This window comes from Amblyomma americanum, chromosome 3 (genome assembly GCF_052857255.1).
Source record: "Amblyomma americanum isolate KBUSLIRL-KWMA chromosome 3, ASM5285725v1, whole genome shotgun sequence".
Classification (NCBI taxonomy): Eukaryota; Metazoa; Arthropoda; class Arachnida; order Ixodida; family Ixodidae; genus Amblyomma; species Amblyomma americanum.
The window spans coordinates 150,574,793-150,598,093 of NC_135499.1; the positions used below are offsets into that span (position 1 = coordinate 150,574,793).

Below are 23,301 nucleotides of genomic sequence, written 5' to 3' on the forward strand. Positions count from 1 at the left end.
ATTTATATAGATGACTTTGGAAAGCTTACACGTTGTTCAAGAAAATTGCTTGTCACAACAAAAGAAGGCCTTATGTGGTAAGACTATTGACATGATTCGCATTTGCAGCACTGTAACTGAGACGCTCATACTCTGATAACCCCCACCGTACAGGAACGTCTTGCCAATGAGAAGCAGCGCCTGTGGGAAGCACTGACAGCCTGCAACCAGGTGCACAGGGAGGCACTGGAGGCCCGGCTTGAGCATGAGCAGAAGGCTGCCCTTAGGGACCAGTACCAGGCCCTGCTGAATGACACAGCTGGACAGATGCACTCCTCTGAGGACGCAACTGCTCCACCCAGCCCAGCCACCTCTGCTGCTGCTGCTGCTGCCCCTGCCCCTGCTACTACAGCTACCACCACTACTGCTGCTGGGGATGGTCCTGACGCACTGCATCTCTCGCAAATCAGCAGGGACCACGCACAGAGCACGGTTGAGGTGCTCTGTGGCCTCCTGAAAGAGCGTTTAGACAAGGACTTCCACGCGGCCGTCAATGTGAGTTATGCACCCCATTTGCTGCTTATCATATGCACTCCAGTATAATCTCGATGATACTATCTTGGCTGATACAAATTTCTGTATGATACGAATTTGGGACATTTCCTGGCCAAACTGCATTTCGTACAAGGTGCAGAATATCGGGTGTCCTGAACACCCTCCTGCACCTCTACGGATGATACCCACTTTCGTTAAGCGCTGTCCTTGCATTAGGAGAGCCATGATCGTCATTCGTGCAGTATGCATTGCAAGCACTGAGCAGTTTCGCAAGACCTGCACATCACCGACACCATGATTGCCAGCCATGCAGTAAGCACCGCTGGCAGTAAGTGGTTTTGAGAGACCGCACACTGGCAACGCCACGATCATCGGTTGCACACTCGCGTCACACGCAGTGCCTCGTAGCCATAAATAAATCCTGTCATCCATAAATAGATTTCCATTAATGCTTTTTTCTTGCCTCAGTGTGCAGATTTTATTCGTTTTTTTTTTTTCATGAAACGAACTTTGGGAGGTCCCTTGTAGACGTCATCACCTGCATTCGTGGCGCCGCAATCACGTCGACGGCCCTTTGAAGGTTCTGTCGATTGATGCTTCTCAGTGGCTTGAATATTCTTGGCATGTTGGCATCTCCAAACGTAACAGCTCCTCCGCGGCCAGGACAATCTCGGTCGGCCAGTGGTCACAATCACCGGTCGAGGAGAGATCGGAGTTGTAGCGTGGGAGGCCCTTCTTGATCTTCTCTGTGAGCACAGAACAGAGTCCTAAACCTCATACAACAGAGGCATTAGTCAAAACCAACCACTCAACATAGCGCCACTCCCTAGGCAGTGCCCAAAATTCACCCGAGAGCCGCCAGGCTGTTATGCAGTACGGCTGCAGTGTCGGCATAAACGTAAGTCCAAAATTTTGTAGCTGACAGCAATAATCTCGGCTACTAAGACCAGCTTCCATGTCTGCCAAATTTGCTGCCAAGGCCCGATTCGCCGTACACGACTAGAAGAGGAGTGGAAAATTTGGAAGCAAAACTAGAATAAACAAACAAATTGGCACCTCAATTGTGCCTGAATTTAGGGTCAAGAGAGCATCTGCGTCTCATCTGATGTCACCAAAGACAGACTGCCAAGTTGTACAATACGTGGTGGTGTGTCAAAGCCTACAAATTCTTGATTAGAAACTCTATTCCTTATCACTCAAAGCTTTGATCCCCTTATACCACCAGGATAACCTTAAAATTTGGCTCACGGTCAAATTAATCCACTGGCCCTTTTCAAAGAAGCTTGACGCTCAATAATCAACTGTTCGAGTTGAACTCGTAAATATGCGACTGCGCATCGCAATCCTTACTCCTTCCCGTACTGGCGAGAGACTTCTCTTAAACTCAATGAGTCAGTCATGCGCCTCGTCACCATCACTTGTACAGAAAGCTGCTACAGCTGTTCTCCGCAGAATTCTGCAGCCTCACTTCGTTCGCTTAATCTTCGAATACCAAAATCGGCTAGCTAACCTAGCGCCGCTAAACACAAGTACTCAAATGGGCACAAATTTCCGTGCTTTCTTCGCCTTTGCCTGACATTAGCAACACTGCCGTTATGTAGCGGAAAGCAATTGGTATCTCGACCGAGTCTTACATGTCTGAATGTACTCAATATAAAAAGCAAACCTGTGCGAAATTTTCAAACACAAAAAAAAACTTGCTAGCTCTCAGCGGTTCTACCTACGCAAAGAGCTCATCGTTTGTTCAGGAACTGTGTTCGCTGCACTCCTGTGAGTGCCTGTATCACTTGGTACCATCCCAAATTGACATGTCATTTCTAACTCAATGGCACCATGACCTTTAAGTTGTAAGAAAACAGTAACACTTGATCGAATCCAAATTTTTAACCTAAAACAAACTAGCATTTCCTTCCCCGATTTTGCACGCACACAACCGAAAGAGGAATAATAATAAAAAAACAGCTACTACGAATGGCTACGCTCGGTGAAACATGGCTCACCACCCCCGCGTCGAAATGATTAGTCTTTCAGCTGCGCCCGCCGGGGTTGCACTCTGACTGATTGTACTGCTGTCAACTCGTGACAAAGGGCAACTGAAAAAAGACATTCCTTATTGCTACTGTCATCTCCACAGCCCCTCGACGCGCTCAGAAGGCCCCGGTAGCCCATGCAGTGCCGATAACCAATTCCGGGCGCCGGACCGCGTCCCAGCGCGAGAAGCTACTCTCTGTTCTAGCCCCAAGCAAGCCCGGCTACCCGTTCGCCCTGCGCGCTTCCTCGAATACAGTGCGGAAAGTGAAGGACCCATCCTTCTCAAGTGTGCATTGCCGAATGCACCTGCATGTGTGGTCTCTGTTGCTCGACGCCTGAGCTCACATGTGCCGGGTGTCCCGCAAACTAGCGCCTTCTGATCTTTCGGGTAGATTTCCTTTCTTCCTTACCGCTTTTCTGTCAGGTTGGGGTGGTCTGCGTCTTCCCTTAAGCTAATGCCCTCTGCAAAAACTCGATCCTGTCCTTCTTGCAAGACGCGGTTTCTTCTTTCTTTTACTGCGGTTACATTTAGAAGCACCTGTGCGTGCCTCCTGACCAGTAACTGTAGCTGCAATATTACAAGGTCCAATGCGGGAAGGTTTTTCTTTCCCGTCTGCAGCACTTTTGTCTGTGCTAACGTTAGTGCCTTTCTGCGCCCCTGAATTTAAGGCTTGACATTTCGACCGTTTTTTCTTGGTCCTTGCCCTCTTCCTGTTTTTACGCCTAGACACTTCTGTTTGCGTCTCCTGATCACAACTAACTTGATCTAGTTTTACAGAGGCACCTCGGAGACCTTCATTCAATTGCAAACTGGCCGCTTTGCCTTCTCAGGTGAGTGTCAGCTCCACACTGCTGACACACGGACCTTCCACTGCCCCCGAGTTGGGCAGTTCGCTTCCCTAAAGGCAGTCCTCCACCGCCCGCTTATTGGCCTGAGCGCTTACCCCTGAAACGCCCTGCTCGTCTGCAATGGAGCTTTCGTCCTCTGTCTCCGCGTGGCTTTCGATACTGCGTTTCAACATTACAGCTCTGCGATGCCTCAGCCGCTGGCGACGGTGAAATGACGGCGCACGACACTGGGCTGGAGGTCTGCTGCATGGGAGCCGGGCTGCCATGCAGGGGAGTGGTCGAAGTGGTCGACGAGGTGCAGCGGCTTTAGGCAAAAACGAGCTCATTGTGGCAGTGGGACGGGTGGCTGGGGGCACAAGACGCAAGTCCGGGCCGCAGTTGTTTAAATGGAAAGGATACGGTAGGGCTGTCTCGTCTGTCGCGGAGGCACAGGCACTGGTGAAGGCGCCAGGTGGGCAGAAATGGGGGGCAGGCGTTTCAGGTTACGCGTTAGGCGACAAGGCCCTGGGGTTGCGTGCATGCGTGCCTCGCGACAGGAATGACAGTTGTGCTCACTGTGGTTGGGCTTGAGGTAGCAGGCGAACCTGGGACTAGAAACGAGTCCGGGCCCGGGCCGAGAGAGGGTGCTGCCGGTGATGCCCCAGGGGAAGGCGCCACAACTGGGAAACAGGGCTGGGCAGTAGGCGCCGTGGGACGGGAGATCACAGGTGGATGGCCGCCCATGGGGCCGGTGGAGCAGACTTGGGAGAGACCGGGGTTTAGTTTGAGGCAGCTGAGTTTGAAGGTTGGCAAGAGATTGGCTCATCCTCGCGTGGCACTTGCCGAACCGTGGATGGGGACACATACGGTGGCGATGATAGTGGAGAGACCGGTGTGGGGAGGGGCGCCTACGGAGGAGTGGGCGGAGGGAAAGCTGAAACAGCTCGAGTAGGGAATGCGGCCAGGGGTAGTGGGTCGAGTGGCGCTGCACCTCCTGAGTCGGGAACAGGAGCGCGGAGAGGCGGCGGCGGGAGCTCCAAGCCAAAATACGCCGTCAGGCCCTGCTTGAAATCGACGTATTTGACGGGGCCAGGAGGCGGAAACCGTAGCTGTGCCAGGAGACCGGGTGGGAGTTCGCAGCTGGCGTACTGATAGTGCAGCAGCTGGCTAGACACGTTGTTGACATGAAAGTGCGAGTCCAGCAGTGCCAGCCACAAAATGGAGTCCCTGGCATAAAAAGCAGGCAGGCCGGGCAGCCGAGGAAGGAAGGAGCGCTGATAGGACTGAAGGAGCTCACCGGATGCGGTGGTGGGTGTACATGTCGATGAAAAGCTGCCGAAATCCAGTTGCGAACAGCGGACGTGCAGCGGCAAGGCCAAGTGGCGGGACAGGACAGGCAGGAGCGCAGAGCCGGTGGGAGCATCGTTGCGTGTGTCGGGGCTGTCGTCCGGTGTCACCAGATGTGGTGGGAGGTCCACATTTATTTGATGTCCCGGTAGCCGCGGCTGGTGAGCTGGCGGAGCGGGCTGTTGACGTTACTGGCAGGCCGGTTGCACGAGCGAGAGCTTCTGGTCTGCACGAGGCAGGTCGCGCCAACTTCATCTTCATCAGGAGGTAAAATCCGCACACACTTTCTAAATCAGTGATACCAAGCTCTTCATCATTTTTTTTGCATTTTTAGTTACGGCAGTCCCCTTTGAAAGACCCTGTGCATCCCTGCATGAGCTTTTAATAGTTATTGTGTCCATCTCCATGCAAAATAAAAATAGCAGCAGCTACGTAAAGACACACTACCCATCAGAGTTATCCGAATGTCTTCATTGAGGTAATATTGCCACTGTATTATATTACAAAGTATTTAAATTTGTGCAAAACTTGTGGCCTTGTTTTTTTTGCTTGTCTTGGTTGCAGGCATACGTTGTTTTCAATTTCTGTTTTTAAAAAATACATATGGCACACACGCATAAAAAAAAATGCTGTGCAGTTGTAAACGGTAAGCAAAAGCACGAAGATTTCAACATGAAGTGGACACCTGTCATTCATCTCAGAGTACATATCACTGCTGTGAATAAAAGCACCAGGCTGGAGGCACTCCTTAATGATGGGAATAGAATTAAATTGCCACTGAAGATAATGCTAGTGCGTGAAACTGTTGGGATGCTTGAGTGCCAGTCAGTAGTCTTTAATGTTTTTCAGAAGATGGTAAAGACTGCTTGAAAGGCAGGCAGTGGGTGATCTTGGTAATAAATAATTCTTCTGCACAAAAAGATGAAACTGTTGAGTTTCCACCCCACATAGTACGGGAGACGTGCCATCATTTTATGACATGCAATACGTGGGTTCTCAGCAAGTCAGAGGAACTAGCAAAAATGAAATTTTCTTATTTACCAATCAGGCGACCTGGGCTTTTCGTTACAGCATGTATCCACTGATGGCGTCACCATACTGTGCACCACACTCCATGCTCTGTGTCATGTCCTCAAAACATGGCATCCTCACTATCCAGGAAGGGTGTGACTGAGAGCCCTCCTCACGCTGCTTTTGCTGCATCATTTCGGTTGTACATGCCTGTCATTTATAGGATTGCATAAGAAAGCAAACAAATGCACATAATAACCATCGTCATCATCAGCCTAACTATTCCCATCGCAGGACAGAGGTGTCTCCCAAATTTCTCCAGTTAACCGAGGTCTGTACCAGCTGAGGATACCTTATCCCCACAAACTTCCTAATTTCGATGAAGGCGAAATTCTAGAGGCCCATGTACTGTGCGATGTCAGTGCACGTTAAAGAACCCCAGCCGGTCGAAATTTCCGGAGCCCTTCACTACTGCGTCCCTCATAGCCTGAGCCGCTTTGAGACGTTAAACCCCCATAAACCATAATTTCGTAATGCACATGGCCAGTTGCAGTACTTGGCATTTATCTGGGACGTCACTACAATAAAACCTCACTCATACATTTTCTTAAAAAATGCCCGGAGAAAAATGTATTTCTGGGAAAACGTATGATTCAAAGACATCAAGGTTTACAGAAATGCAACTTGTGAAGTGCAAAGGCATTCATTTCCTATAAAAGTGGCTTAGTGCTTGCTGGCACAAGATCTAAAGAACTTTTATGGTGCTTGTAGTTTAGGCTTCTATCATATTTGCATTGCCCTTAGCGCGAAATCCAGGCCGACAACAGCAAGGGTGAAAGTAGCTAGGACCGCTCTCATCATTTTTTCAGGTGCTTCACGGAGAAGCCACTTTCGCAGCTGACAGCTAGCTGCTGTGCTTATGATTGTGTCGTGCCCCAAATCCAGGGCCCGGTAAAACTAGTATTGCGCGTCGCTTTTGAATACTTTGCCCCATTGCACTGATGCATTGCAGGCAGCCCTGGTGGCTGACTGCCGCTGGTCTTCTGCTGATGACACCTGCCCCAGACTCAAGCTGCTCATGTGTTCGTGCACATTCGGATGGCCGCTAGACGCATCATACAATCAGAATTGGCAAAATTTTAGCGTGCTTATCAGGAAGTCATATTATCCGGTTGCATATTAACCGGACGAAAAATTTTTTTTGTTCGCGTTTTATGCATGTAAACCAGGAATGCATCAGCAAGGTTGTGCTGCATGTCTTTTGCTTTTGTGACATTTTTTTTTGTCATATCTAAGTTCTGTCTCAAGCAACCACAGATATCCATTGGACGGCTGATGGATGTCCGTTTCGGATGTTCCGGACATCCGCTGAACATCCGCAAACAGCTGGTGGATGTCCGTCGGTCGTCCGATAGGAGTCCAAAGGTATCTGTTCGTCTCGCCTTCGGACGTTTGTTTGAGGATGTCCGTTGCTGGATCTTGAATATTTTCATAGATATGGTGAATGCATGCTTTTTCACTCCCATGAGGCAATAAAATGGAAAACAATTTAATGTATAGCAGGCATATTTTATTGTTTATGTACCTAAGCAGAGGAGTGGCTTATATTCATAAAATATCTGAATTCAGGTATGACAAGCTTGGACCATAATCTTCCCACCCACAGGATTTCTGAAACGACAAAGCAACAAACATCAGTCTAGTCAAACTCGTGCAAAAATGGAGTAGCCTAAGGAAACAACAACCAATTAACACAAGTGGTTACGGAGCACTCCTATTACATATCAAGTCTTCGAGCGAGCATTTTGCATCAAAAGTTATAGCTTTTAAATGAATCTAGAAAGAATAAGTATACTGAATTAAAATTTAGGTGTGTAGTATAACTTTCGTATCATGCATGTTTCTTACTGTTACTGCTATCACTAGACAATGACACTGTTTTACCAGATAGCACCAAAGGAAGCTGAATAGCACTTCATATACTGGATGTCGACGTTTTCAAATCCAGTGTGACAGGAGTACAAATCATATATGTATTCAACTAGTCTCTGAGCACAGCCGGTAGCAGCAATGCTATCCTAACATCGCTGCGGAAAAACAGATCACACAGGAAATAGTAAAATAGCACTCATTTTTTAAACACATAAAACATGACATGAAAAGTAGTGGATGAATGAGACATAAAAAAAACTGATTATGATAAGATTTTCAGCAAAAAGTACACCTAAATCACATTATCTATAGCGATGGTAGAAAGTGAACTGGCACAGTATATCACACATTTTGCGCAGCAAGAATGTGATGTTCATGGCTAACAAAGAAGCCATCACCTCGTGCTTTCAACCCCCCTCTCTTACGAACGAATGCTATATGATCCTGCCGTATTAGCCAAAAATAATTTTCAAGCAGTGTACTACTCACCTTCATAGGCAATCACCTATGGCATTCACACTAAGCCTTCTTTCATCCAGTCGGCGCAGGATGGCATTCCAGCGTTCCAGAAGAGCTTCAGGCGCTTCCTGCATCTTTCGAATTGCTCGAGTGTCACACCACTTTTGTCCGCAGACCAAGCAAAGCCACACTTTGTTATTAACCACAATCTAAAGCTGCACCTCGCTACACAACAAATTGATAACGGCGCCGCACTATTGACTGTTGGATTGGACTGACTGCAAACTGACATACATGATGACGATCAGAGCAGTATAGGCAGGAGTTTTGAATTTACAAATGCTTTCAATTGCAAGTTTAACGAACAAAGTGGACGTGATGTCGCATAATTCCGATAATTTGTAGAGGTTTTATAAACATATAATTAGTAACTGAGATGCTTTAAAACTGTGCAACACCTGCTTCCACCCTTACATTATTTTGGCTCATTGGCAGCCCTTGCACTACAGAAAGGATTGTGGAATTGGTCCAGTTTGGAAACGTCTTCGCGTCAATCCCTGTAGCTGATGCAAATAATTTCATGGAAGCAGATATGCAGTTTGAATTATGCGATTTCGAGCCAACTTGTCCATAAAATTCACAAAATTTATTTCCGGGATAAGTCTTTTTCGATAAAAAAAACAATATACATACATGTAAGGCGCAAATTTTCTGTGCAAAAAATAAAAAACGTCCATACTCAAGTCCTGGGAAAATACTCAGCAGTACATACCTCAGACGTACACTGTGTCTCGAATGCGGATATACAAAGCCGGACACTGTCCATCCACTGAACGTACAGATATGGATATCCGAAACCGGATTCTGTTCTTACGTCCGACAGACGTCCAATCTCGTCACAGGACGTTCAGATCTAGTTCGGATGCCCGACGGATATCTGTGGTTTTTTTGCGTTTTAGGTAATCGGTCATGTTGATTATTTCGGTACACTGATCTCTCAATACAGCTAGCCGAAGCATTCTACTTTACTGTTATATCTAAGCTACTTCGGCTAGGAAACAGAGACAAAGCATGTCAAGGGACTTTGGTGCAGCTTTAATTTCAACCATCACTACACATTCTCAGACCTGTTTGACTAGGTAGTGGTGATCACAAACCAGTGACTGTACAAACAACATGCAGTGACAGCAGTGGCAAACAGACGTTGAACAAGTGGGTTATGCAGGAAGCATGGCAGTCATGCATGTAAGCGAAGGTAGCTAAAAATTACGAGGCTTTCTTCAATTTTCCTGCCACTAGAGCTTAGGCCTCATTCTGAGTCTCATTCTTTGATGCCAGTTCATGACCGGCATCATGCATGAGCAGCTTTCGCCAACTTTGTGGTTAACGAATCTACTCAATACACATTTGCACCACAGATTCAGTTGTGCATTGAAGTATTTGAGCAGTCACAATGCATAGTTTGGTGTAGAAGAGTTCCTGCCTCAAGAAGCAATGAACAGTGGTAAAAACACATCAAGACACTGCAGGCTTCATCACAAAAGAGCATTGACCTTTGGCAATTCACTTGCATTATCAATTCATCTTTCGCTGTAAAGTTAGTTTTCTAGGTAAGGCTTCCTGTTGAGCAATTTGTGTTGCGCATGTGAGTAATCAATTCCCTCCCTAGTTTACTCTCTCCTGCAGCGATAGTTTCCTCAGCCAGCATATGTGGTGCATCTAGTTCATATATTGGTAGCTGCAGCTCACTGCATATGGTGCTGATTGGTGCATCTATTGTGTGCATACTTGCAGTGTGCTAAACATGACTAGGTGACAAAAACACACAAAAACGCAACAAATATCAAAACAAAATTTCACACAACATGAACAGCCATAGCAGTGTAAATATTTCTTAGCACCTGTGAGCAACATAACCTCTTTGATTGTTCCCCGCCTTACGTACGGTATGACTCAGTACCCATAACACTTCATGTGACTTTTATCTTGTGGTGTCTTGTCGCTTCAGCTTCTCAAAAAAAATTTTTCGTAATTATACTCGACTCTTTTAACATCTTTCACAGTGCACAGCATTAAAACGTCTGGAAAAATTTGTAAAATGGCACATAAATATTATTGAGCATATCCATGAAGATCCATAAACATTATCATTTTCCTCTCCTGCCTGCTGTATGTTCATTCAAATGAGCACCATTCTTCCTGCATTTGCTGTTGACAGGAACATATGTAGGCATTTTTAGGCTAGTTCTGTTTATTTACATCATGACAAGAGTCGAAGAAAGGGTTCTTCAGACATAGACACCACTCCATATCCTTAAATATATACTCTTATCTGTACAACCCCATGGACCAGATGTGCATCACACGTGTATATATCAAAAGTTATGATGCTACCTACCAATCAAGCTTCCTAGCTTGCACATGGATGCAAGGCACACATGAGTAAAATCCACTTACTCTTTTTAGTGTGCTATTACATCTTTCTTGTGAACGTAAGCTCCTCAGCATGCTTCATGCTGCATGATTTTGGCTATATCTGAAGTACAAGGCTGTACTTCAAACACTGAATACACACTGCTCAAATGTGCCTCAAATAAATGCTAAAATATTTCAAGCACGAAGATCAGTCACATACTCTTAAAGCAGTTTCTGCGTAGCTGTATGCGCTAAATAAGCATAAAAACAACTTCAAAGAGCGCTGTTTGCTGGCACAAGATGTAGAAAAAAAAAGACGAAATCCACTTGCAGTTTACGACTTTGACAAGATCATTGTGTGTGTTAGGGCGGAGCCTAACAATGCATGAAAAACTTGCAAAAATATTTTCTTGTCTAGACCTTTGGCATAGATGGCAGGCACCACTCCAGAAGGAGAGGCAGCACATGCTCGTGCAATTCCTTGGTTGTTGCCCATACCACATATATACATAGTATTCACATACTGTTTGATCTTGGGCTGAGGAGTCGAAATAGTCAAGTTGAGCGGCATCACTTGCTGTGTGCTGAATAGCATAGGGTGCCTTGTGCTCAGTGAAAGCCATGTAATTGTAGCTTTGGAATGTGCAGTGTCCACTTGGAACACAGAAAATGACTTCCTGCAACGATGATCAGGGACTTTTTCATGTTGCACGACGTCTTCGAGCCGACACGTCATGCTTTTAGCATCTGAGCGGTCGCTGTTTGCTGGCTGGTTGCTGCTGTATCCATCGCCAGATGATTGATAAATTCATTTCCCGATTGGTAACGTCAATGCGTCCGCGTCCATCGCGACTTCCGAGGAGGCAGCGAAGAGCTCAGACATGCCTGGTGGGTGCCACCCGCCTGTGCTGCCGGGGCGAGCAGCAGAGCACACGCACAATGTACACCGAGCCCTCGGCCACGACCGGGTCGCAGCACGCGTTCACCATCGGCAGCGTGAAGCCCAACAGCAGTGTGCAGAGCAGCGTCCACAGGGGCAGGGCGTCCCGGAAGCTCGGGCACGAGCGGCCGGCCGAAGACGAGACGGTGGGCGGCAGCGCCACCATGAGGTAGAACATGAAGCCGATGAACGGCAGCGTGCCGGCGACCAGCAGCGCGAACTTGGTCCACAGCGCCACCAGGTCGGCGCGGCTGAGCGCCGAAGAGGCGCCGTCGTCATCGCCCGGGAAGTCGTCGTCGTCGTCTGCCCGCCGACAGGAGTCGGCCGCCGCGGCGATGGTGGGCAACGGCTGCGGAGATGCGGCGCGTGCCTTGCGCGCCGCCGACGCCGTCATGTCGACGAGCACGGCCAGGTCGACGACCATGTGGAACGCGTAGAGGGCGCACACGAACGTCGAGAAGGCCGAGGACCACACGTGGGGCAGGGAGCAGGCGTCGGCCGACTCGTCCCCGCCGCCGCCACCAGAGGGCCAGTCGGAGAGCACGGTGACGGCCAGCAGTCCGGTCTCGCACCAGGCGAAGCCGCTGAGCAGCACGCAGAGGCCTCGGTTGCGCGCGTGTCCCGCGAACGCCCTGGGCCACGTGTCGGCCACGCAGCGGTGCACGATGGGTGCCGTGACGTGGGCCACGTAGCCGACCAGCAGGGCCACGGACAGGGCGGAGGGGGCGGCCCCGCATCCGGCCCTGCTGTGCTCGGGCAGCCGCAGCGCGACCAAGTGCCACAGCAGAGCGGCGGCCGACAGCAGGCCGCACAGGGAGAGGGCCAGGTGGTAGGCGCACTTCCAGGAGCGCCAGGCGAGGCAGAGGATGACCAGCGCCTGCGTCAGGTTGGCGCCCAGCGCCAGCACGGCGGCGGCCGCCGACAGCACCACGAACGCGTCCGAATGGTTGATGGTCGCCGCCAAGTCGGTCAGGCGGCCCACCGGGCACCCGTAGGCGTCCATCGCCACCGGTTCTTCCGTGCGAAGACTTCCTCCGATGCGCCCCTGGAAGGCGAGGCAGCGAAAGTTGGCTGTAGTAAAACAAGAATAATAAAGGCTATAGTGGTCTAATCATGATGCGCTGCATATGGTTAGTCAAAATCTGTGGCTGCCAGCAGAGCAGACCGTGCAATGAAAACCTTGAGACGCCGTCTGTGATACTTAAGCCCGGTAACGTTTCAAGACGGTGGCAAGAAAAAAATTATTTTCAATGCCCCTATAAGGCAGTTTTCTAGAGGGAGGCTGCAAGTTTTGCTCGACTGCAGGCTCCCTCCCCCGCCGCTACGCCTCTGCCCGTGGCCGGTTCCATGGCTGCCTGGCAGGCTCGCGGGGACTCTCGAAACTGGAAGCGTTGAGGAGTCGGTGAATCGGAACGTGCGCTTCCCTGTGTGCGGACGCACGGACGCCGCGGCTACGATTCGGAGCGCAGACCATTATTTCCGCTATGCCCGCACGCATGCACTGTTGCTTGACTCGCTTTTACAAAGAAACGCTCGTATACGGTGACTTCCGCGTTCGGAATTCGCTCGCAAGGTTGCGTCCACTACTCTCCACTGGTGGATCAGTCGAGGGAGGCCGGGGCTCGCCTGTAGTGCGTGCCGCATTCCGCACGGACTCGCATCGGCGGGCAGCCGAGCGAATCGGTGGCTCGGCGCCCCCCCGCATTGTCTTTGATAAATACGCGTGTATAGGACGGCACGCCCTGGAATGCCACTTCGCGTTCACTACTTCAACAACTCTTCGGCAGGCAGGAAGCTGCGCTTTTTCAGGCTTCGTGACGGGAAGTGAAAACGAGGTCTTCCCGCCGCCGCCCCGTTTTTGAGGTCAGTGGAAGAATAAAGGAAAACTCGCCGCTTCCGTTCCTGAGTGGCAGACCAACACCCTCTCAATGCTAAGGCCTCTCCACCGGCCGCGTGACGTCACGCCAAGGGACCGTGCAGGCCCCGCGCTCCGCGATTTCAGCGCGCCGCGCCCGTCTGCACTATTCGGGTACTGCCGTACGTAGCTGCCTTATAAGTGATTCCTTCATTTTCATTTTTGTCGTTGCTGCAGAAAAGAAATTCGCTAGTTTGTGCGCGCCTTAGGCTATCATTTTATCTGCTTTATATATTTTTTTTATTGCAGAACACCTTATTGTCAAGAAAGTTCGAGCTGCTAATACAGTTTTTTATAATAAACAATTTAGCATACGGCCGCCAATTTCGCATTATTGGTCATTATAATAAAAAAATGATTAGTTAATTTCAATTAATCATCTAATTATTAGGTTCTATCACGTACATGATGTCTGCCGTGCGGTAAAATCCATCCGCACAGACCGCACATGCGTATATCTAGTTGTTAAAGTAGAAGTTCGTGAACATTGAAAAAAAAAACACCGTCTACTGCGCATTGTGTTAGTTTTATTCTGTATTGTGTTTTGCTTAAAGCTTTCACACACAGCAATAATGACACTCACAATAATGTTGCGCTGTTGAGTATTTGTACAGCTAATCTGACCCTTACAATAAAAAACGACGAGACACCAGCAATGAAGTGTGCGCAAAGCATTTTTATTGCTTGGGAATAAAACTTACTTCTTCTTAAGCGTTGCTGCTTTCCGGGCTGCGGCCTTCTGCTGCGCATTGTCTTGTATGGCATCATTTCTTAGTTTGCAAAAGTTGTTTAGAACAACGTTGGTTGCAACGCGTACTACCAAGCGCAGGAGAGTTTGTGCAGTGTGGCCATTTTCACATGTCTCAATGTCGTGTTCGTCCAGGAGGGAAATCGTCTGTGAAATCACGACACCACGTTGATTTCTACAGGAGAGAAAATCTTCCGCGGTTGCTCCAAAAGACAACTTCTCTGCAACTAGTTTAGTCATCAGTACCATGTGAACTGTGCATGGCTGGGGAAACTTCAGCCCTCCTCTCGACAGGTTAGCTATCATGGCAGTATTTTCCGCTTCGATCTCTCGATTTTCAATCACCAATGTGCTGAAGCAAGCAGAACATGAAAGCTTCTTTAAAGCAGCATGAGCAGCGTATCCTGCAATGTAGACAATAGCATCCATGTCAGAGTGGGCGTGTGTAATATCGTCGTCGCTGACAGCCACAGAAAAGTTGCATGGGACAAGATCCTCACTTACGTCTTCAAACTCTGTTTCCTCGCGTGGAAATGTCAAAAGTTTTTGAAGACGAAGCTTCTTCTCACATTCGTAGAGCTGACGCACGGAAATGTGGTACTGTGATCCTGCCAGCTGGCGGTAACGGCCGAACCGGTCTTCTAGCGCATCCGTCTGAAATTTGCCCAGCAGTACGTACTTGAAGTGAAGTTCTTCTAAGCAGTAGCGCGAGAGTTCTACCAGAGAATAGCATGTCAGTCGCAAAGCACTGTGAGTCTCTTTCGTCAGCGAGCCACTGGTGATGTTTATTCTTGCCCAAGCGTCCAACCAGTCCACAACGCCGCTCAGGAAAGCTAACTGTGTGTCATCAACAGACCTTACAGGGTCTTGCATGCTGTCCCTTAGCCTCTGGCCTTTGCAAGGGGTCTTAACATTGACTATTTGCCACCATGTGAGGATAACGTCAATGAAAAGAGCAGTCGACTCAGCTTGAGGAATCTTGAACGCGGAACCATGTGTCCTGAGGGCATTTGAAACAAACTGATTAATGACGTCGAGAGCGAGCTTTACATTTTGCCGCTCCATTGAGGTTGGATTCACGGCTTTTGCGTTCAGTCTGTAAGCAGCCTTCACAAGCGACGTCTTCTCTGAAGAATAAAGCTGCCGCACAGCTGCGAAAGAAGCAGCTTTCATACGAGGAGGCCCTTCGGGCATTGCTCCACTCAAGTCCATTTCAGGGAAATAGAGGCATGTTCCAGGGTTTTTCTGGTTAATCCAATTGTTCCTAATGCACTTCAAGAGATGCACAGGATCGACCACGTAGAAAAGAGGGCGAGCGTTATCGGCTGGATGGGGATAGACAATGCTCACCTGAGGACTTGTAGCAAATAACGACATCATCTTGCGGTTCAGAGCATTGTTGTCCGTTATCACAGCGATAATTTTGAGCCCCATTTTCTCAACATTAATGATTATGTTCTTAGCATGCTCGTGCAAAATTTCTGCGCTCAGTTTGCTCACAGGTAATATGTGAATGACGTCCTTGTTTGCAGAAAGGAGTGATTGTACCATGAACACATGGGCTGTTGTTGCTGGTTCCGTTGAATGAACCGACGATCCTACTATTGTGCCCCCTTTGTAGTCGAAGTATGGTTTTATGTGGATCTCATCGATCATCAGGGTCACTGTCTTCTCGTGGTCTTTCATTGATTTGACTCGTTCTCGGATGTAGGAGAGACAGTGCGGTTGATTTTGCTCCACAAGAGGGTCAGCTTTGTAATTTGAGCAAACACGGCGCAGTGTGGAAGGATGGGGCAGAATGATTCTTGATGCAGCTCTTGTGAAGTGATATGCGTGAGGAGAAATTGAATTCAAAATACTGGCGAATACCAGCAGCTCTGCGCTATACACATGCTGTTTCGCGAGGAGAAGCTCTATCTGCTCAACCAGAAATTTCAGCAAAGAAGACTGTTCTTTCGTCGTATCACTGTCCTCAATGAGGTCTGCAAGCAGTGAACCGACAAACTGCAATACTTTAGTATGTTTCGACTCTTTCGTCACCTCAGGTATATTATGCAAGCCTATCTCGAGTTCTTCTAGCAGCAAGGACAGGCTGGAGGTGTCGCATACTTGAGCTGGCAGAATCCTGCCTGAAGGAAGCGACAGAAGCTTCACTCCATTCAAGAAAACAGAAAGTGACAGATCAGGGAGAACTACCAAGGCGCATTTCACATTAGGTGAAGGATCATTCTCGATGAGAAGGAACCTAACGCACTGCTCATCGACAGAAACGGTCCAGAATTTCGTGTTGCAGATTCCAGGCAACTTAGATTTGAACTCCTCGTAAGATGAAACTTTGTTTCTTTTCTGTTCAAGCTCATTAGACTGAAGTGACTTCCTCATAGCCTCCTGCAAAGCAGCGTTTTCCCTTCTTGCTTTTTTCGTCTCTGGCGATTCACTCCGTCCAGGCGTTGAGGACAAGTATTTTGGGCAGTTTGGAAAAACAGAAGGCGCAGCATCAATCTTCAACTGTAGCCTGTCACGCTTCACCTCTATTATTTTCCCTGTCAGTTCATCTTGGTGTGACAACGTCGTAATGAAGTCGCCTGCGTGGAAGTGCAGTTCACACACCTGCACGAGAAAATGAAGCAAGGCCATTCGCCATGACTCTCCATTGCCTAAAACACTAAGTAAAAAGAGTCTGAATAGTGAACAGCTTTTACATATTTACACAGCTTTTACACAAGCCTTATGCACATCCACAGAACTAAATGCTTCCTGGACAATTCATACATAAGTGTAAGAAGTGATATCATTGCCTACAAAGACAGCATGCCTTTCCGGGAGCGACAGCTCACAACTAAGATAATTACCAGCGCCTATTAAGCAATATTTCAGAGTCTTACCCTCGAATGCTCTGTAGGTGTGAAATCCTTCCGTGGAATGGCTCGCAACCAGGCTTTTCTTCGTACTTCGTCTCTTGGGAAGCAATAAACACGTACTTTGGGACCATTCTGGTAGTTCCCGCGGCACCCGGGAACACAGCACCGGCCCATGTTTCACGAAGTTGCACTCGCTACACGGCAGGCAATCAGTTTCCCATTCGTGCGCTAGCACAGGTACGCACGCCACACAAGAAACGGCCACACGAAACAGACACAGCCGTGCGAGGAGCGAACGGAAATGCACCCAACGCCAGGCTGAAAGACTCAAGCAGCAGCTAGACGCTCACTGCAAGACTGCGTTCGTGTCTGTGCTTGCCCGGGCAAGCGCGAGCACATCGAGGGAGACAACCGAGCGGAGCGGAGCCGCGCTTGGTGAGCAGCCTGACCGGACACTTGGCGTGACGTAGCGCGTGTGGAAAGGAGGGCCTGGAGAGGCCTGAAGAAAGTATTTAGAGGGTGTTGGGCAGACCCCTCGCTCTTTTTTTTTTTCTCAATCCCAGAGCGCGCACGTTTCATACACAACACGGTTTTAATCGTCGGTGTAAAAGACGCCAGGTGATTTGCGTTTGAATGCTGCAACATCAGAAGGCTAATTACCCGAGGTGTTGAGAGAAGAAAAAGTTTTGTACGGAGCTTGGACCCGTTACTCCCGTCGTCCAGCTGCGCATGCGCGGTTGGTGCCTCTCTCTGGCACTGTAGGTGATTGCGGGCATGGCGAGTTTGTAGTATGCTTCCGCCCCCATTCTGGGACTTCCACTCCCTATTTTCGTATTTCTGCAGCAGTTGCACCGAGCTTTTCGCTGGTGCGTGTGCAGAATTTCAAGCACGAAGTGCATCTAGCTCCCGTTCTCGGAAAACTCGTGTCGGACGTCGTGGCGAACCGCAGGGAGAACATGACGCCGAACCCGAAGCGAACTTAGCGAAACTTTCCGTCCACACGATGTGCATGCGTACCTTGGCGCACGCTGAAGGGACCGGCGCGCCGTGCGAGAGCCTTCAAAGTTACTATAGAGTGACGGCGGCGATTGAGTGTTACGCCGATTTTCTCTGCACAATGCTCAGAGGCCGCGGTGCTGACCGACGTGGAAGTGACTTTTAAGTAGAGTATCTGGCCTTCAGTGTCGTCGCTTCGGCTCGCAAGTGTAGTCGCGACGCGCGTCTAATCTTTCAGCCTTTTCCTTTCTCTTCTGCTCGTGTGCGCCCCAGCTTGGGGCTAAACAACGAACATACGCGGCCTGTCTCTGTAAAAAAAAAAAAGACTTTAGCGACGCTTTTCCACTCGGGAAGCGAACGTTTTTGGAAGTGAGCCGTCGTAGAACGTGCCACGCCTTTCCTGCAACACATCTCGTGCTTGTGCCTACTCTCGACTATAGTAGGTAGACTGCACTTTATTTATTGGGCCGCGTCCCCGCAAAGAAAATACTGCGGACGGTTTGAATGCACTCTGGACAGATCCGCGTAGGCAGGGCGCGGCCATCTGCCCGCCTTGACACACGAGCCCAACAGCATCAGCTTAGGCGCCATCGCGCTGGCGACTGCCGGGGAGCGACTGCGACGAAGCCAAGGTAGATGTTGCCGAAGCCGCGACCACCTGTCCGATGGCGAGAACTGGTTGAGAACTGGCGCGTGGCATCTAATAATGCGGGTCTGCTGACCGGCGTCGTTTCCTCTCGTGGAGCGCCAGGTGAAATGGCGCGCGAGGGCGATTGGCCGTCACGTGCCGAAGGTTGACGCAAACGCGCGTCTGGTCGAAGGCGCGCAGAAGGGCGCCGGATGACACGGCGATCTTTATCGCCTGCTTCCAGGAATACCCTCGCGCGACCGTGATTGGCTGGTGGCCTGCGGCGCCGCTGTCGTCAGGCGGGCTGGTAGCGAATGTGGGAGCGTATATAATTTAACCGAACGAGAACTACCTTTAACTGTGTGTGAGCCCCGAAAGTGTGGTCGTTCCACAACGAAACAGATATCAGTTATAAGACTGATACGAAGTGGGCTTGCAAACCCCCTCTAGTGCTGAGCGCTGCTTGTTGGGCACGTGTTCGATGCGTTAAACTTTCCGCGCCCTCGGTCTCGCGGGATGGCCGGATTGGGCTGGTCGGTTGCTCGTCCCGAGCGATGAATGACGATGGCACGTTGGCTGGTGATCGATTACGCGGCGGTTAGCAGTACGAAGAGCCTTCCGGTCTTCGTCTGCTCGTCTGGCGACACGTTGCCGGTCGGGGCAGCAACTCCAACTTAACAAAACTTATTTATTAAAGACGGGATCGAAATACAAGGCAGATGAGAAAAAGGCAATTTAAAAAAAAGGCTGTTCAAAAGCGGCCGAGACCGACTCGGCGCGCTCCTTCAAACTCTGTTTGCATCAGGTTTTAAACCCTTCGATAATTGGGCGGAGCTATGCTATTCCAGATCTCGCCCAATATCGGTTAATAGCAGTACCGTGGCACCACACATGCAAAAAATGGGCGGAGCCCAGTGCTCGCTAGAGCCTGACTCTATGGAGCCCTGAATCTCCTGAACGTGCAGGGCGCGCGGTTTCGCATACGCAGCTCAATACCTGTGCAACCTATCGAGACGCTCACGCATCGGCTTTGCCGTCTCCACTGACAGTGAAAAGAATCTCCTCAGCGGCGAAAGTGTCCCCCCCCCCCCCCCCCCCTGCGGCTCTGACAGTGTTGTTCGCGGTTCCACTCCCCATTTCCCGCCGCCTTGGGCAGAGTCCGAAGCGCGCGATGCGCTGCCATTGTTCTAACCCCTCATGCACGGCCGGTCTGCAGGGGACGAGACGGTGAGACGCCAGCAGCGAGCGGGGGCAGTGGCGCCGGAGTCGAAAGGGATTAGCGCGGGTGTCGCGACGCTCAGTAACCCCCTCCCCCTCGAATCCCCACGGAGGCGGCAGCCACCGGCGCCGTGGGCTTCTAACTTAACAGTGCTTGGTTAAACTCGAATGCTTATGATAAGTGCATCGGGAGAAATTGGTCGTTCGTTTGTGAGTTGAAGGCAACTCGATGAACACTTCCTCGGCGTAAGTCGCTTTGGGACGTTAAACCTACGGGCGGAGCATCATATCATCTATAGCTTCATTTGCCTTTTGAATTACCTGCGCGCCCAGCGCCGCGTCGAAAAGGGGCATGCATCTCCATGCTCCTCCTGCTGGCTCGCTCACCCTCTCGAGCCGACGCGAGGAGTTTCAAGCCATGAAGGAAAGGGGTGGGAGAAGGACAACTTAAATCGCGAAGAAAAGTTCCGGGAACCTGAAAAAGCTTCAAGCCATGAAGAAAAGTCACCGAGAGCCTCGCGGTCCTCGGATCGCTGCAAATGGTACCCCGCTTCCGACGCGCGCGCGAGTGTGTAGCACGGCGTACTTTGTCACGCCTAGGCCGACGCGGCTTTCCAAACGTGTGGACTCTCGTGAAGCCTACGCAGCTGTTCTTTACATGTCCACGAAAAAATGCTGAAGATTGTCGTATACGTCCGGCGAGTCTATAAAACGTTTTCATTCCATTCCTCTAAGGGCCGTAACGATGTTCGCCATTATAACGAATCGGCGCTTGTAACGAAGGGCTCGTTCGACTGTGCATGTCGAAGAGGTTCGGCTCTATTAACAGAGCGGAAAGATATATCGCCCTCCGCGATGGCTCAGTGGTTTTGACTTTCGGCTCCTGAGCCCACGGTAGGTCGCGGGATCGAGTCCCGCCCACGGGTGGTTGCATTTCGATAGAGGCGAGATGCAAAGGATGCTCGAGTGTTTGTTAAACCCCACATAACATGGCATACATTGCGAGTACAGTTGAACCTCGTTATAACGAAATAATGAATATAACGAAGGAATGATGATTCCCCTTGGAAGCTCGGTCAGCACGGGCTACAACGAAGCTACGGCTATAACGAAGTAATCGCCGGACCCCGCCAACTTCGTTACAACGAGGTTCAACTGTATCAATCACAGTACTCTGTATTTCGCGTGTAAAAATAGCACATGGCTTATAGAATACAACGGCACCACGGCATTCCGATTTTTGACCTGTAGTGCATCACTATAAAGGTCCCTCAGTGCTCCACCGGAAACAAACCCTCTCAACCTGTGGCGTGGGCGGCGGTGCGACTTGGCCAGCTCGTACGGCACCGCCCCCAATGCGACCCCATTGTTTCGGCTGGCCTGCTTGTACGTGGGCGCGCTCGGCAGTGCGTGAATGAAAAAAATATATATCGAAGTGCATGGTGACCTCCTGGGGCAAGGGGGCGTGAGATGTGTGTGCATACGGCTCGGGCGTTTCAACTTTGCCCTTTCGGGCGTGTGACACCCAGGGTCGACTGTGTCCCTCACGGCCTGCGCGATTGTTCTCTATTGTTAGGCGTGCAGTTGGCGTTCGGCTGTCAGGCGCGCAAGGAGACAGGAGTGGACAAGAGTCGCTCCAGGGTGTGAAAAGAATTGAGGAGGCATAAGGCAAAGTCTGCTGGGAACGGTCCTTCGGCTAAGACACTGCAATGCTTGGACGGCGGAGAGCTCTTAGCCTGGCATTCTTCTGGATTGGACTTTTACATTGATGATGGAGGCAGAATTAGCGGCGTCGGGTTTATAGTGTTTGGCGCATCACCTTCGCGACTACACATATAATAATGCCTTAGCACGATGGGAAGAGCACAGGGCGTCGGCTGCGCTTGCTGCTTATGATGCTTGTTGGGCAAGGGGTGTGTGGGCTCTCGTCGTTTCGTTGATTCTAGATCACGCCACGGTCGCCCGTAGCATGGCGGTACGGTCGAGGCGCGGATTTTTGGAACGGCAAACGAAGCTGTGCACAAGTGTGGAGCTATACTGCAGCTCGCCGTCAAGCAGCGTTTCGGGAACTGCGTGCTTACGTACGGCTTGTGTACTATAGTAGATTTGGGGGGGTAGTGAACTTATACGTGGAGCGCAGCCTCTGCCTTTAGAGCTGTGTGTAGCCCAGAATCTGCTCCTGGATTGCAAGGCTGCCTGACGAGACCTTTCTCCTTTGTCGGCGACAGGATGTGCAAACTTTAGGCCGAAAGAGCGATGCGATGCAAGAAGCGATGCGGTCACGGTTTCAAAACCGCGTAGTGCTGTTGTCTGAAATGCCAAATATTCGATATAGGCATCTTGAGTTTTGTTGCAGAAGGTCAGGCCCGTACGCTACGTGCAGCCAGTGAGTCCAGGGTGATCGTCACCGGGGTGCATGTTTGAAGCTGCCGTTGGCTGATGATGGTCCAGTCACAGGTGGCAGCGTCTTTGCATCGCATTGCGCCGCGGAGAGCTGTGGGATGCGCTTATTGCAAATGGTGAAGCGCTCCGCGAGCAGCGTGCCTTCTGGACGTGCTGGTGGTACGGAAAGTAAAAGCATTGCTCCTACGTGCTCGTCTCATCTGTCGCGCTGAATTTAAAGATATGATAGAGCACGGACACTAATTACCGTGTCGGTGTACGTGAATGTCACTCGTACTCGCAAAAAGTGAGGACACATCGACTTTTTTTTCTCTCTCTCTCTTGATTCTCCACTCGGCGAAGGCGCATCGCGTTGTTCGAGACGGCGCGCGCTGTGAGCACTCACGAAGCTTGCGATGGTTTGCCTCTCGGTATATTGCGCACAGCGCGGTGTTGAAAGCTCTGCCGTGAGCGTAAAGTGAGCTCACCTTTTCACCGCGTATATTCCTCGATCACGATGCTGCCGACGGCGCTCGAAGTCTTCCCGTCTCTCCTGTCGAGTCGTCGGCGTCCCCTTGTTCCCGCGCGTGAGTCAGCGCGTGGGGCGGGGACCCGCGCCGGGTTTCGCAACGATCGATGGACGCACCCGAAGGCACGCACGATTTCAGTGTCGAGAAGGGTGGGGGGGATGCAGGAGGGTCAGGCACGGGTGCAGCTTTCTGCTGGCTGGCTGGCTGGCTCTCAGCGCTTCGCGTTCTGGCGCGCACTGGGCTGGGGAAACAGAACAGCCCGGTTTGGCTGCTGGCGGCGGTTCTTCTGGTGGGCCCCACACCGGTGGGGATCAGAGATGGGGCGGCGAGAGAAACACGGCGAGCGGGAGGGGGAGGGAAGGGGGAATAGGAGGTGCTCTCCTCTGGCCCGTCGTCCGGAACGTCGCTGGCGCCAAAACTCGCGCTGTTTCGGCCCTTTCTCTCTCCCTCTATCTCGGACTCCTCCTCTCCTGCTTTTCCTCCTTACGAAGCGGGCTGGTGTGCCCTCTCTCTCCCTCGCCGTAAG

The 23,301-nt window shown here is 50.5% G+C and overlaps 2 protein-coding genes across 17 annotated transcripts in view; one reads left to right on the top strand and one right to left on the bottom strand.

The window, feature by feature from the left end:
* The window catches only part of LOC144125168 (uncharacterized), a 264,663-nt gene that overhangs the window by 166,426 nt on the left and 74,936 nt on the right, over positions 1–23,301 (top strand). For all 15 annotated transcript variants that reach the window (XM_077658304.1, XM_077658313.1, XM_077658306.1 and 12 more), the window contains one exon: positions 154–534. In XM_077658304.1, coding sequence (XP_077514430.1) covers positions 154–534 — 381 coding nt within the window. The remainder of the gene's footprint in view (positions 1–153; positions 535–23,301) is intronic.
* LOC144125173 (uncharacterized) lies at positions 9,222–23,063 on the bottom strand. Of its 2 annotated transcripts, none has more exons than XM_077658327.1 (2): positions 22,734–23,063; positions 9,222–12,542 (listed from the first exon to the last, which is right to left on the bottom strand). In XM_077658327.1, exon 2 carries the CDS (start codon positions 12,498–12,500, stop codon positions 11,433–11,435), a length of 1,068 nt encoding a protein of 355 aa, XP_077514453.1. In that variant the 5' UTR covers positions 12,501–12,542; positions 22,734–23,063; the 3' UTR covers positions 9,222–11,432. The 2 variants fall into 2 exon arrangements, with proteins under 2 accessions (XP_077514453.1, XP_077514452.1); XM_077658326.1 differs by having other exon boundaries at positions 9,222–12,568.